The 14,853-nt window shown below is 39.7% G+C and overlaps 1 protein-coding gene across 2 annotated transcripts in view; it reads right to left on the minus strand.

Annotated features, from left to right (window-relative positions):
• Positions 1-1,292: 1,292 nt before the first annotated feature.
• pcdh1a (protocadherin 1a) overlaps positions 1,293-14,853 on the minus strand; it is a 113,595-nt gene continuing 100,034 nt past the window's right edge. For both annotated transcript variants that reach the window (XM_085469770.1, XM_085469769.1), the window contains exon 5: positions 1,293-5,198. In XM_085469770.1, coding sequence (XP_085325896.1) covers positions 4,828-5,198 — 371 coding nt within the window. In that variant the 3' untranslated portion in view covers positions 1,293-4,827. The remainder of the gene's footprint in view (positions 5,199-14,853) is intronic.

Below are 14,853 nucleotides of genomic sequence, written 5' to 3' on the forward strand. Positions count from 1 at the left end.
GTAAAGGGGAATCATATAACATAAAGTATCAAACATTTCTTAAAATACTTGGTCTCAGGGGAAATGACAGCAAGAAAGGATAATGAGACGGTGAGAGTTGGGTGCTGTACTGTGCCTTACTGGTAAAGAGGAAATGTAGAGGTAGTTGTGCCACAAGACAAAGTTCTTGATTTATCATTTGGTCTCAGTGTAAATGCAGTGAGTAGCCATTTGAGGGAGGTTCACCTGATGTGAGTGCCACTCACAGAAGTCTACTAAGAATAGCTAGCTGGGAAAAGGCTGACTAGGCTAGCAGCTGTTCTGGGTTTGGATGGCTATCCCCCTGGAGGAGTTGGGAGAAGTTGCTGAAGACTGACATTCATTGGGCGTCTGTCTCCTCCTTTGGTACCTAAAATGCACTGTGTAGTTTGAAGAGTGGATTCAGAGGGTACAGTATTATAGCCTTACAGAGCTGTTGGCATTACTATGAACTATTTGGAGCTTTTCACTGTCTCATCTTTAGGGCAGTCTCTTGTCATCTATATCATCCAACCCCTCTGGTAAATTCAGTAGGATGTGGGCTTTCTGTTTTCAGGTGAAAAAACGCCCCAGAAGAGTAACTAAACAAACAAAACAGGGATTTTTTTGCTGTGCTGTTAGACACAATATTGTGTTTAAACCTTTCTCGATTAAATATGTTACGTTATTGTTGTTACCGCATAATTAACTAATATGTTTCAGATCAGCAGTTGTATTAAAGTAACATACACTGTAGGTACACATAAAGAAAAAGAAAAATAGGATAGTATATTTTTTTTAATATCTATTCTCTCTGACTTCAAGCCATGGCATTTAAATATCTTACAGTCACATGCATATTAAAAACACAGCAGCAACCTTGTTATCCTCGCACTAAATGTGTCGCAACAAGCAATTTGAATGAATGTTCCTTCCGAAGTGCATGACTGGGTCTGTGTACTTCTGGCACATTGTTTTTCTAGTTGAAGTAGTGAACACAGGTCCTGGGACTTTCCTACTTCAACCTCCGGAATGCTTCCCTCTCAACATTCAGAGGCTTCCTGACTGAGAAATAAGCCGCCTGTTCCCGCATGACAAGAATACTAGTTCTTCTTAATGAGCCCAGGTCCTGGAGTGAGATGCATTTTACACAATGTATCTCTAAGGCTGCAAAACCTTTTACAAAAAAGCAAAAAAAACAAACAAACCCCAAACCCTAACATCCAAACACTTGTTTAGCTACCGGAAGTGATGAATAATGACGACAAACAAAGAAAACACTGACAGTGTTCATTTTTCCCTGAAGTGATTTTATTACAAAGTTCATGAGGACTTACAGTATTACAAGAGAATTTGTCAACATGCTGAAACAGAACAAAGCAGAACACAGGATTTAACAAACTGGTAAGATAAGACAATCCACTGTTCACGATAAACATAAAAACTGATTAAGTCCTCAGGAGGTGGGAGCCGGTGAATGACTACAGTGCAGGCATAGAACGGCCACATTCACACTGACTCAGCAAAGGTCAATCCAACCAAGGCAAGATGTGCACATCTCAAGAAAACATGTTACAATTTTTATATGCCATCGGCTTTTCTCAGTACTTTTAGAAAGCTTCACTTGTATGTACATAAAACTGTACAAAAACATGGCATCACAAGCATTTTATCCTATATAAATATACCAACAATTAGGATAACAACTAGATTCTCTCTTGCAAAGACGTATTTTCAAGGCAATTGTCTTTGTTCTAGTGAAAAAATGAAATGTTCAGATAATTTCAGTTCGTTTGGGAGAGGGCCTTCTGAATATGAACCAGCACTGACATTTCAGAAAGTTAAAAATAAAGAAAAAAAGAGTAAACAGTATCTACCAATTATCTTTGGAATTCATGCTAAAATCATTGCCTGCCTGACAGCAGGCACAGCGTTGTGGAGATCTATGTACACTACACCACCAACAGACTTCTTTATTTTTTTCACACAACCAGTTTGCTAAGAGTCTTTGATCAGTAAGAAAAAGAAAAAAAATCTCTTGCCAATTTCAGAACGGTAATTTGTCCATCTGTCCACAGAAATGATCACCATACAATACACACTACAGATAGGCAAAAGATACTCAAGTGAATTCAACATTAAATCAATGTTAAGTACAAATTAAACATTATTCAACATAGTTTCGAGTGTATTTAGGTGCTCCGTGATGTCCTCTTACTTGGATCAAGGAGAACTGTTCTGTGTTTGAGAAAGAAGTAACCACAGTTCATTCAGCATGAGTTCAAAAGAAAGGTCAAACCTGGTGATGTATTGTTCCAGAAGTGAGTAGCAGGAGGTCATTATTGGCTGGAGCAAGAGAGTCCAACTTATCAAGAGAGTGGGAAAAGAAACCCAGGCTTGTTTTTGTTTTGGACTTAAATCAAACTCTCGCCATCCATTCGGATCAGCAACCGACAGTTCTGACACATCTGCTAAAAGCCTATTTATTCCATATATATAGATATTTTTTTTTGTGATCAAAGACACAAATCAAAACATGTATTCCAAATTTACATCGTGACACATAGGCTGGAGCTGAATCTGAATCCAGTCAATGCTTTTAGACAGATCGAGTTTTGACTGAAGCTATGTGACACTGATTTTATCCCTCATTGGTATCTTTCTCACTTGTTATTAATTCCAGGTCAGTGATCTTACCCGCTGTTTTCAGTTCATGAAGCAGCTAGCCACAGCTATGAGAGGGGAGCTCGGGAGAGCCGTGGGGGTTTAATCACAGTGTATCATGGCTGTTGTTTGAATTTTACGTAAGTCGCTAAATGGCTTTGAAAACAGCATAATGTGCTTTCTCCCCCTCAAGGCAGGATAATCGCCCACCTTATTTAATCATGGCCATGTCCAGTAATTTCCATATGTTTTTGCGTTAATTATTCTAAACGTGGCTTTCAATGGCAGCATGATGAGGTAAGTGCTGATAAAAAAATACCCCCTTTAACTGATTGTAGCTCTGTGGGTGGATTTGCATTATCTGGTGGGTGCCGTGTCCTGGGGTATGCTCACACATGCCCCAGCTCAGGACTTATTACTCACCCTAATTAGGAAATGTCCATTCCAGGCTCTTCCGCCCTTATTCAGAGACACAGTCTTACTGTGGAAATACTATACAGAGGTGAAAGGTATCTACAAATCTAATCAAATCAATGTTTAAATCAAAGACAACGACTAGCTCTTCGATGTTGTAAGGCAGGCTAGTGGAGTCATCATTAACACCCAATTACTGACTAATACATGGTGTCCTTCAGACACACAGTATCCTTCAGATTCACTTGGAAAATCTTTGCGAAGATAAATGAAGCCCATGGGCATGCCCTGTTTTTGTTCTCTACTCAATAGCCAGAGGAGGATAAATGCCTAATAACTTATTAAGCATGTTGTCCTCAATACAAGGAAATATATAATTAACAGGCAGTTGCGGCAAAATTGAGCCTTACTCCTACCACTGTCACTGTATTTGCAGGTATTCATTTACTGAAATGAATTACATATTTATTTCAGCTTTTATTGTTGGAATCTTTCATGTCAGACCAACATTGTTAAATCACTCACTTCAGTGTGTATTGAATTCACCTCTGCAGAAGCCTGTGTCCAGTGAGAGCTGACAATTAACATTGAAAATAGCACATACCACCTATCCAGTTCACATCATATTCACGCTCAATAAGTGCTCTATTTCTCTAGTGTCTCTCAACACTCAAGTGCCCTTTCCTGTAAATAATTCCTTAGGCCTTCATTAGATCAACACAAGTTCTCCTAAGCCGTGAGCGGAAAGCAGTATGAGTTTTAGAAAAAATGGACTGTGAATTACACAGAGAGCCCATCTGATTGTCACAACAGAGAAGAGCTTTCTCAACCGATACACTGGTATACTGTCATCAGCAGAGTAAAAAGCCAATCAGAACGTGTCTCGCGAGTACTCTGTGTTTGGTCATTGTGACTCTGGGGTACTGTGGCCAAGTCAACCGTTTTCATGATGAACGATAGGTCACAGTGCTGCGAGTCAGTGGGACATAATGTCAGTTTAAATGCTGCCACACAGCTCTCTCCACCAAGTGGAAGAGCTCTACAGGGAGCAGAGGTAAAGGCCATTCTACTATGATTAGGGGTCGAAGGGGGTGCGTGTGTGTGATTGTGTGAAGCGGATAAATGCCTTCCACAATATTGAGCTCCACTCCGGGAGATGGTTTTTAATCAAGTTTAAACAGCAGCATAAAGAAAAGCTTAAATATGCTAAAACTCTGAGGCATTTTTTTTTCAGCTTATGCCAGACAAAAATATATGTAGAACACACCATTCAAATGTATTTACAGCACTGTACATTAAGATAGACCATTTTATTTGATTGTTAGTCAAAAGTGTTAAGCCTTTTGATATGGCCTGACTGGCTGTCTATTAAATTAGATGTAGCAATGGCACAAGAGCACTGATCACAACGTTCAGTTTCAAGAGATCACTTCACAGAATGGGACTTTGCTAACTACAGTAATGATTAGGTTCAATCTGTGTTTCCTATTCATCTGACTGAATTGTATCCCATCAAGATTTCCAATAAATAAATGAGTGAGTGCATCAATTAACTTTGTGGAGTCACTCATAAATATGCTAATAAATTAATATTTTAAGGAGAAAATGAGAAAAGCAGTGATCGAATGGGTCACAGCCTATATTGTTAACTTCAGATTGGGCATTGGCTTCAATGTGTGGACAGCCTGTTTCTCCTTCTTGAGGGGAGTGTGTATTTTCTTTAATTGTGTATTGATCAGATGAATATGTTCCTCACAGGTAAATTTCTCTTTTTGGAGTGTGAGCAGAAGGAGAGGTGGGTGGAAACTCAGAGGCTACGCTCAGGGGCACCTCCTCTAAGGGGCAGTCCTGATTGGCATCATGACCACTGCTGGAATAGGCACTGCGGGAGGGCGGAAGGCGCGGCCGATGCTCCTCACCACCCAGCCTGGCGTTCCCATTAGCCAGGCGTCCCAGGCTCCCTCTGTCTTGGTAAGGCACGAAGGTGGAGAGTTTCGGGGGGTTCCTGGTCTTGCGTACAGGGGAGGGATGCCCAGGCATCCAGCAGGCGTCTGAATGGCCCAGTTCACTGCACTCGGTTGTGCAGTTTCCAGTCATTGCCACATCAGGGAGGGAGCGGATATCTGTGGGCAGGAGAGAAAAGAAAAGCACCATCAGAGGGAGTTTCACAGCGACAAACACTGGAGCAATTTTCATTTAAAAAAAAGTTGTAAAAAGGCATTTGTGAACAGAAATGGTGTCATTTGAAACACCCCGTGAAACCCACCCCCCTCCTTGAGATCTTTGCAGCTGTTGCTAAGCAGTAAGCAGCAGTTGCTATGTAGCTGTTGCTATGCACTGTGTAATGAGCACTACTGTGTGTGTGTGTGTAGCCCACGAGCTGATGTGATACATTCAAGAGACGGCATGCTGTGTCTATGTCATTTAGAAGTATCCAACAGCAGTTTGTCTGCTATGTTTGTAATATATCATCGTGTTGTTAACATGTTCAACAGCAGTGAGTTAATTTCTATTAGTTGTGATTTGCATGCTGCAACTGATGCTCCAAGCAGGTGTCAACATGAAAAAAAAAAATACTACAGGAATGGACATAATGGAACAGCCACACATACTGGGGAAGTACAGTGTTTGGTTACAGAGAGAATAGCTCGATCCCTCTGGGCAAAACCATTGCTGAATGAGTTATTGATTGACAGTACTGAAATGAGTTCCCCTGCCCTTGAATAAAAAATTGATGAGAATCAACTGTTCCTAATTAAATAAATGGGTCCACGACCCAGTGACCTCGTTTCACTGTGGAAGCTGTGAAATCTTCCAAAATAAGTTTGCTTCAGCTAGCTCTCACAACTCACATGTTTCTCTCATGCTTGTAAAAGCGACAAAGGCCCCATTTATTTATTCATCGCTAATGTTCAGGTGCCAGGCAGCAGACTGGTTAAGCAGACCACCTGTTGACAAACTAAACATACAGCCCATATTAAATTTAAATACCACTCAATTTATCTTTGTTATCCCTTCAGACTCAGCCTGAGATGGCCAGATCAATGTCTGAAGAGCAGACAGCTGAGATCCGCGTGTGCGTGCAATGTCGCTGATGTGTAAACTTTTGATTGCCGTGATAAATGCATTACTGCAAATGCCACAATAGTGACCACACCATCGAACGAGACATCCGTCGTGGGAGAGCTGTCTTGTTTTGCGGCTACAGGACGGCGCACGAATGAGAGCAAATGTTCTTGTTGAGAAAGCAGAAAGTCCGCTGCTGAAAGAAGCTGGTGCATGTGAATGATGTAACCACAAGAGGTGACGTATTAGAGGCAGCGGTTCACAGCTAACAGAGAAAATGCCAGTTTGACTGTAAGCCTGTGAGACACAACATCAGTATTGTGCTCATGACCAGTGGCAAGATAATTATCTCACAAAAATGCCAGATCTCTGAGGCTACGGGAAAAAACACAGAGAAAAAAGCACAGCATCTGGTTCAACGAAAATTCAGTCAATCAAAGGCGAAAGTGGGAAAAGCTTGTGTGCTAAAGATGTTAAAAGCTCTGATGTTTACTAAAAATAAAAGCATGGCATTTAGCTTAATTCCTTGTCCCTATTTGTGTCTAAAATATTCATTTCCCCTGGGTAAGCTACATACAATTACCTCTTTGTTTATTAAAATAATAATAATAATGATCGGGCATCTATTGTTGCAGTTAATCTCATTGTTCCTGTAATCCTAAACAGCTAGATGTTTAGGCTATTTAATACTTTCACTTCACAACTGAGCACTGTTCTTACTCATGCTTAATTACATCATTATGCTTAAGTGGCAAATTCCTATATCTGTTTAGTAGGTCAGTGTCAGCGAACTAATATTAATTTCATAAGAATGAACAACACTTTTATGGTTGATTAAGAACAAGGAGCTACAATAAATGAGGAATGCGAGCATGTACACGTTGAGGTGTGTGTGTGTGTGTGTTTATTGCCTCATGCAAGATGACTGGAGTTTCATTTTCTCAGTTCCGCTAAGAGCATTGTCTGTATGCATCGCTACAGCAAAGTGGACTCTTGCTACAAAAAGATGTTCATGGGAAGAGAGCTGGAGAGAAGGTTGAGGAGTCTGTTTCTAAGCGCAGGCACAGTTGTGTAGGAATCTACCCCAAAAGGATTTCACACTTGATTATAACCTCGCCACAGCTTCCAGGAGGTTTATGCCACACCAAGAGGGCCTCGTGTTAAAATCAGCACAGCTCCACATCTACGAATTACTGTACAGGAAAAAGGAAAGACTTCACTGTACTGGTTTCCGAGAGACTTCACATGCCACAACTGGGCATGTTCCTTATAAATTAGGCATTGCCATTATGTGTCTGCATATAGGACCGCAAACTCCTGAAATTCACAAATGTCCTGTTGGTCTGTTTAATTTATGATTTCTCTTTGAACTCAGTAGAGATAAATGCCATATAGGGGAACACTGAATACTGTGACGTCTTCACTCACTGTCAGGTTGGTTATTGACTTCAGGTCGGCTGTATTTTTTATTTTTTTTACAAAATATAATGTGGAATTATTTAACTAAAAGAAAACATGTAATGTGAAATGATGCCATGCACCACTGACAGGAATTAGAGCACATTCTGAGCCACGCTCATCATCATCAAGGGCCAGAAAATCAGCAGTGACAGCTAAATACACGACTAGCTTGCCAAAGTCTGCCATTTTCTTCCGACGGTGCCAAAGTACATATCACACGTCATTAAGCGAGAACATACAGCAGATACTTTAATGTCAGATATTTTAGTAGGCCATTACCTTGACTGTTAGTGCTTTATCTAAATTTCATATGGTTTTATTTATAATCTAGCTTTGACATACAAGCTGTTCTTAATGCACAATTTAGCGAATAGCAGGGGTATATTCAACTTCGGCTCGCTGTGCTGCTGCATGCTGTCATTAGCACTCTGCAGTGCGTGTCATTCCCAGCCACCCATGTCAGCTCAAAACAGTTTTTAACGTGCAATAATAATGGATTAGTTATTGTGTAGTGATGACAGAATGTTATGATAGTGTGTCTCATTTGTGAAAGCACAAATTTTTACATTTGCTTCTACTGACCTTTCTGTCACACTCAAATCCATTTTCACACACACACACACACAAAATCAATATTGGTAATTATACTTTTGTGTCCGCCTTTTGCTGTGGCCATTAGCCATCTGTAGCTGTACTACAGTCCACTTACAGTGTGGCACAAAACTGTCCACTCTGTGCATCAAAACACACTCCCACGCTTAGCTGAAATGATCATTGTTTGAATATTTGGTGGACACAATGAAGCAAATGGGTCAACCACAGGTTGAAGGAGCAGCCAAAGGCGCAGTGGGAAAATAGGTATTTTCTCACCCACTCAAGCCTGTTTTCTGCTGTACCTATACCTGAAATAAATCTGCTCACAGTCTGGAACAAACCCTTTAGAGTTTATAGTCGTGTATGTCATGGATGGCGAGCCAAGGTGGACAATTGAGAACAGATGGGCAAACCACAGCACTATTATGCCAGTGGCTGAAACAGGCTGACTGGATTTAGAGAGCTTGCGATTTGGTTTTGAAGAGCAGTGACTCAATGACATTACTTCCTTTCTGCACAGCAGAATCCTTTTCCTCTAGACTCACAGATAGATTGCACCTGTAGCGTTCTCCTTTTATAGTGGGTCAGTCCCATCTGCTTGCTTAAAGCAATATCATGGAAAAGAAAAACAGCAATTTCTACCTTCTCCCAAATTCAGAACCACATCAGCGACTTGCAGTGAACCTTAGCCAAGCTTCTAAAAGCACCTCAGCTGCAGTAGCATAACATGTACTCCACAGTGCAGTTACAGAGTGGGGGTACACACAGAGCTTAACCCCCTGGCTGACAGATACATGTGAGGGGTGGGTTTGCATGCTGCTTGCATCAGGGTGCCAGTGGGAGGTGTTGAGTGTCTGAGGCAGGCTTCCTCATCGTCTGATCCCCTGCCCACGGGTATGGGGGAAGCTGCCTCTTCCTGAGATTTCACACTGCTCCTCTCTGTTTGATTGCAAATGCTGCCTCTCCCCACCGGCTGCTTTCCAGCGTACGCGCCAGACCGCTATGATCGATGGTGAACAAATATGAGAGACCTACAGCTTACGGAGGGATAACAGTGGAAAAAACCCAGCTACAATCATTTGGGAGTGTGCAAGAGATATCAACGGTATATTTGTGGTACCTGCAAACAGTTTATGAGGTAAATGACTACAGAAGTTCCAACAAACAAAAGGAAGAAGAAGAAATATCCCAGATCACAGACGTTAGTGTGTGTGTGTGTGTGTGTGTGTGTGTGTGTGTGTGTGTGTGTGTGGTGGCTATCGGTATAATAACTGGGTGTGAATGCATAGTGTGGCTGTCATCCTCTGGGAAGAAAAACAAGAAACCAGGATTTTGTATTTCTTTAGCTATGACATGTCAAGCCTTGTTATTCAAGTGTTCTCAGTAAGCACAGTAAGCAGAAGCTACCAAAAACATTTTTTTCTCTCCAGAGGAGTACATTTTTAAAGGACTGAAACTTGCTACAAGTGCACAAACATAGTGTTGACATGCACGTTTTCCTTGCTCATTGTAATGGAATCCAGAAGAACAAAAACAGAGTTTGTAACCTCAGACGTGCACTTTCACATCTTGCCAGCCTAACTAGAACATGCAGGCTTGTAAGCTTTGTCACCTTAACTACACAGAAACTGATGGGTGAGATAAAGCATGGTAAAGCTCTTTTTGTTATAATACTGTGGCTAAAGATGATGTAGATTTCTTAAAGCATTGTTTTTGTGGAACAACCCCCGCTTTCAAGATCAGTATGTTTTTCTTTCATGAAATGATGCTCTAAAGATGACGATGTTAAGCATAGTTTAGTTTCTGTTAACGAAAAACTTCAGTCTGTTTGAACTCTTAATGGTTGATTGTTTTGGTGGAGACAAGTTCAGCAATTCTCAGTGAAACTGTACAGAACATGATGGCAGGATAAGAATGTGTATTGAGTTTTAAAACGCATGTCAGAACCTCCTTCAAAGACTCTTTAAGATCTGAATTCTCAGCTTGCTGAGCGGGCTGGCCTCTCGCTGACAGAGGCTGATGAGTGGACATGTCGGCCAGCCGCACGTCAGGAAAATATGCTGTAGATGGTTCATTGGGTGATGGTACACCTCCTGTCAGTTCTCTCACCATCCACCATTTTGTCTTAGAGTTCCTTTATTTGAAAACTGCCTTTTGTGTCACTGCGTCTGACAAAGCCTTAGCACCTGCTGACAGATCACGCTATGCACCAGCTCCTCCAATTGAGAAGTTGATATGCGGTGTGATATGTCAACCAATACTAAGGCTTTGTCAAACTGTGACACATACGCAAGGCGTCTTCAGATAAAATAGATTCAAAACACAGGTGATAGGCTGGGAAAGATAGCAATACGCTTTGTTTCGTGAGTGATATAATTGTTTCTCTGTTAGTGCACAAACATGTGTTTGAAAAATGTGTGTGGAGAAAAGCTTCATGCTTCTGCTGACAGTTGTATGTTTGGCTTGCCGGCCAATTACGGACTGGAGATTGGATCCTGAAACTTGACAGCAAAAGTATTGATCTGGGGCCTGTACTACCGAGTAAGTTCAACATATCATTTCATTATCACGAAACTTAAATTCAAGCTATTGCATTCCTGTAACCAGCAACAAGGTCGCCAGAGACTGGGGAATCTGTTTAATATCAAATATTATTTGCAACTAAGGTCAAATGGATTTTGGAAGAAAGAAATAAAGTTAAAAAAAGGCTTAATCACCATGTTAACCAATCTCAATAAAGAGCTTGCAGAGAGTGACTCTTTGTAAACTGACTGGGGGCATATTTAGGTTAGGACAAAAGCATGATTATTATACCTTTATCTATGAGACATATTCAAAGGAGTAGCATGATATAGCATCTGAAGCAAATTTTGCCTCGTTGGACGTGGGAGTCTCTCATTTCCCTCCACAAAAGCATGACTTAACAGATAATTTTAAGTTGGCTGTGAATGTGGATTTAAACATGAATGGCTATTTGTATCTCTGTGTTATCCCTGTGATAGATTATTTCTTTAGGCCAGGGTAAGCTAATGTTTCACAACAACTTCTCAGTATTAAAAGGTTGACAGGGATTGTTTAAAAAAAAAAAAAAGGATTCTTGAGAATTTTATTTTATTTTATCATTACAAATAACCTTTGATTTAATCATTGTGCTTCATATGATAACACTAGAGAATAGCCCTAACCTCAGTCCTACTGAAGAGTTGCTGAATATGCTTAAAAAACAGGTCTGTGCCGAATAAATAAATAAATAAATAAATTAATTAATTAATTAATTAACTCTGCCAATTCTGCGGTCAGATATCCAGCCAGAAGTTTTGCCAGAAGCTTGCTGATGGCTACCACAAGCATCTGACTGAGGTGAAACTTGCTGAGGGACATTCAAACAAATATTAGTGGGGGTGAAAAAAGAAATGAAAAGAATCCTTAAAAGCCCAAACTTAGCATAAAGTTCATGTCCATATATATGTGGATGTATCATGCTTGTTACTCTGCATGTTTTACGCTACTAAAGTAAAACTAATTACCTATATCACTTCACCTAAATCTTTTATTAAGGCAGTCAGCTTGGAAGCTTGGAGACTATAAACAGTATTACTCTGTATGCTGTATTCACTCTCATATTCATTCAGAGAGAGCTTCGGGGACAGAGTTGAATGTGCGCATTGAGTTTGAATCACATTAGTTAGACATCAGTGATCTACTGTAAATCTTGAAATTTGCATATGTTCTTCAGGCCAATGCAGGTATTTTATTAATGCTGTTCATTTAAATCTTTACCGTGGGCTGTGCCACATTTGATGAAGGATGTAATGCTAAGCAGGGAGACACTGATTGTGATTAAAATATACAGTTTCAGAAATATGTTAACTACGATGCTAAACACAGTTAAATACAATATAAAGGGACATGAATTATTTGTCACTGTCAATACAGTCGAAGAACATCTTAAATTAAATAAGAATTAAAATGATTACATACACATTTTAGCTTTGCAGGTTTTTTTGCCAGTGCTTTTTGCAGTCTTATAATATATTTATACTTGCATAATTATATTTAAACCCACTTTGCTTCTTCCGCGCTGTGGTTCTCTTACTCCTGAAATAGGAAACCTCAAATTTCCCATTCAGTTTTCCTTATAATTTAATTAGAAATACTCCTGGAGATGCAGACAAAATCCCTGTGGTGTTGGGTTGTGACTGAATGCTCAATAATCAAGTGTTCTTTTTTTTTCCTTGATACAACTATATAACATTGTGACTGTCATCAGCATATAAAAACTTGATTTCTAGCTAATAATCTGATCAACTGCTATCCTTTGTGCTCCTATGTGTCTGTCTGAAGTCAGTTGCTGGAGCAAATTAATTGATTATTAAAAGGCAAAATGGTGTAATGACTGGTGACAGTGCTGAGGTTGGAAGAGAAGATGAAGCCGAGAAATGTGACCACCAAAAATACCTTTTATGTGAAGTTTACGGTTGGGAAATATTGTCATGATAATTAAGCGGAGCGTTTCATCACCCAAGCCATTCTCTGATTACTGTGTGACATTTACTTCAAGAGTCACTTGTCTATTCCTGTCTCACACCCAAACGTTCTTTCTTCCTCTTGTCTGAATGTCTCTTTCTTAGTCCCTGCCTTTGAAGCTTTCCTTTCCTGCTTTAGGCCCTTTCTATGGCCCCTTTCAGAGTGGCAGCACTTCATGGCCACATACTAGCAGGTAGAAGATGTTTCATTTTGTAAATGCTGAAAAGAAAATCTAAACATTGAGTCCCCGGCCTGTTAGTGTTTGTCGAATTCAAGTTCCAAGAAGCACAATATACTTAATGAATATTAATGTTCTGCTTTTCAAATGACAGCAAAAAAAAAAAAAAAGTGGTTGCACTGGAAACATTTTTTCCCTCATCAATAAGAAAATCAAAGCCTTCCTTACATGTGATGTCCATGTCTAATTATCAAAGAGGAATTATTTCCTTCTCAGGATTTTCCCCTGGAGTATATTTCTATGCAGAACTTTGATGCTCACTATCTTTCGCTCATTGATCTTATTGACATGCAACACGGATGTATTCCATAATCCATTTGTTGTTCTTCCTCACCTTTCGATCAAGATGGTATCGCTTTGCTAATTCTGCCTTTGATCTCAGCAGTCTGCAATGTGAGACATGGTTAACTTGGGAGCACTAACATTAGCTGCTAATTAGCCTACACCTGCACAGGGCTTTGAATATAAAGAATAGAAATGATAAAGTCACACACAGAGACTGTATCCAATCTGAGGTGATATATTTTTAGTAGGTTACAGAACCTCGCCTACGGCATGTTCCGTGATGACTTTTAACACCTAATCTTAATTCATATCCTTTAACCAGAAACCAATGTGGCAGACTTGGATTTATAGCAGAGTATCTTTTCATCTACATGTACTGAAGGCCATGTATTGATGTGATATAAAGCTATTATGAAAAACTTTAAATAAAACATTAACAGGAGGTACATAATTTCCACCACCAGTATGGACAAACATTGACATAATCTCACAAAATCCGATCTTTAGAATCGCGTAAGCCGCCCATGTGGCAGATAAATAATGACCCAGGAGAGGCAAAGCTTTATTCGACTATTTACTGTAGATAGTGTTGCTGCATGACTGACAATTCTCTGGAAAGTCAGCATACTAACGCAGTGAGATGGAAAGCTCTGTTACCACAATGCTCTCAACAATACAGCTATGTGTTTGGAGCAGGACAATTCAAATTTGTAGCACAGCGGAATATGAAAATTGCCTTTTGTGTAGCAGAAATTCTACAGGAAAAGAACAGCGGCAATCTCCCAGTGCTTCTCCACCCATTTATCCTCTTTTTTTTTTTTTTTTTTTTTTGACAAGGCTTTGATTAGGGAAAGGGGAAAAATAACACATGGAATCAAAAACATGATTGAATATGTAATTATTAAAGGAAAATGAAAATTTCAGTTTTTAAATATGCACGAAGACGGCAGGGGGTCATCAAGCTTTTAACACCAGCTTGATTCGGCCCTCTCCTGTTGTTCTGATCTGTTGCGTTTAGCTGCTACTGTTTGACTTTTATGAAGCTTTTGTTTGGTGAAGAATAGTCAACTTTGATGTTTTTTTGACATTATTGAAGTAATCATCTAATACAATAACAAAATGAACTTAATATTTTCTCAGTGGAGAATCAGGAGTAGTTGTAATGTGGTCTGTCTGGGAGACTGAGTATTTTGGTTACTAGAATGAGGACCACACCTTCACTTAAGTAACATCTAATATATTAAAGGCACTTTTAAAGGAGCACCATAAATGTTTTATCAGCTTAAAATGTCATAAATGGCCAGGACATATACTTCATTATGAGATAATAAAATGAAAATTTAATGCACTGATGGGCAAATTGGGTCATGTACACAGCAGTCGTCTGGGTCTGTCTGTGACCCTGGGTGTGCATGGCATGCAGTCCCTGTTTGGCTAAAACATGTCTTTTTTTTTTTTTTTAGTGTTACATTTTAACTACCATGTAATTATGCTTAGTGGGAGGCAATCAAGTGCCATGGTAATAAAAATAACTAAGTGGTAAATCAATACCTGAAGGAAAAAAGCAAATACCAAAGGCACAACAAGAGTAAACATCTGAAGATTTT

Source organism: Copadichromis virginalis, linkage group LG10 (assembly GCF_057382275.1).
Source record: "Copadichromis virginalis isolate Kocher_CV1m ecotype Utaka linkage group LG10, C_Virginalis_male_GT1.1, whole genome shotgun sequence".
Classification (NCBI taxonomy): Eukaryota; Metazoa; Chordata; class Actinopteri; order Cichliformes; family Cichlidae; genus Copadichromis; species Copadichromis virginalis.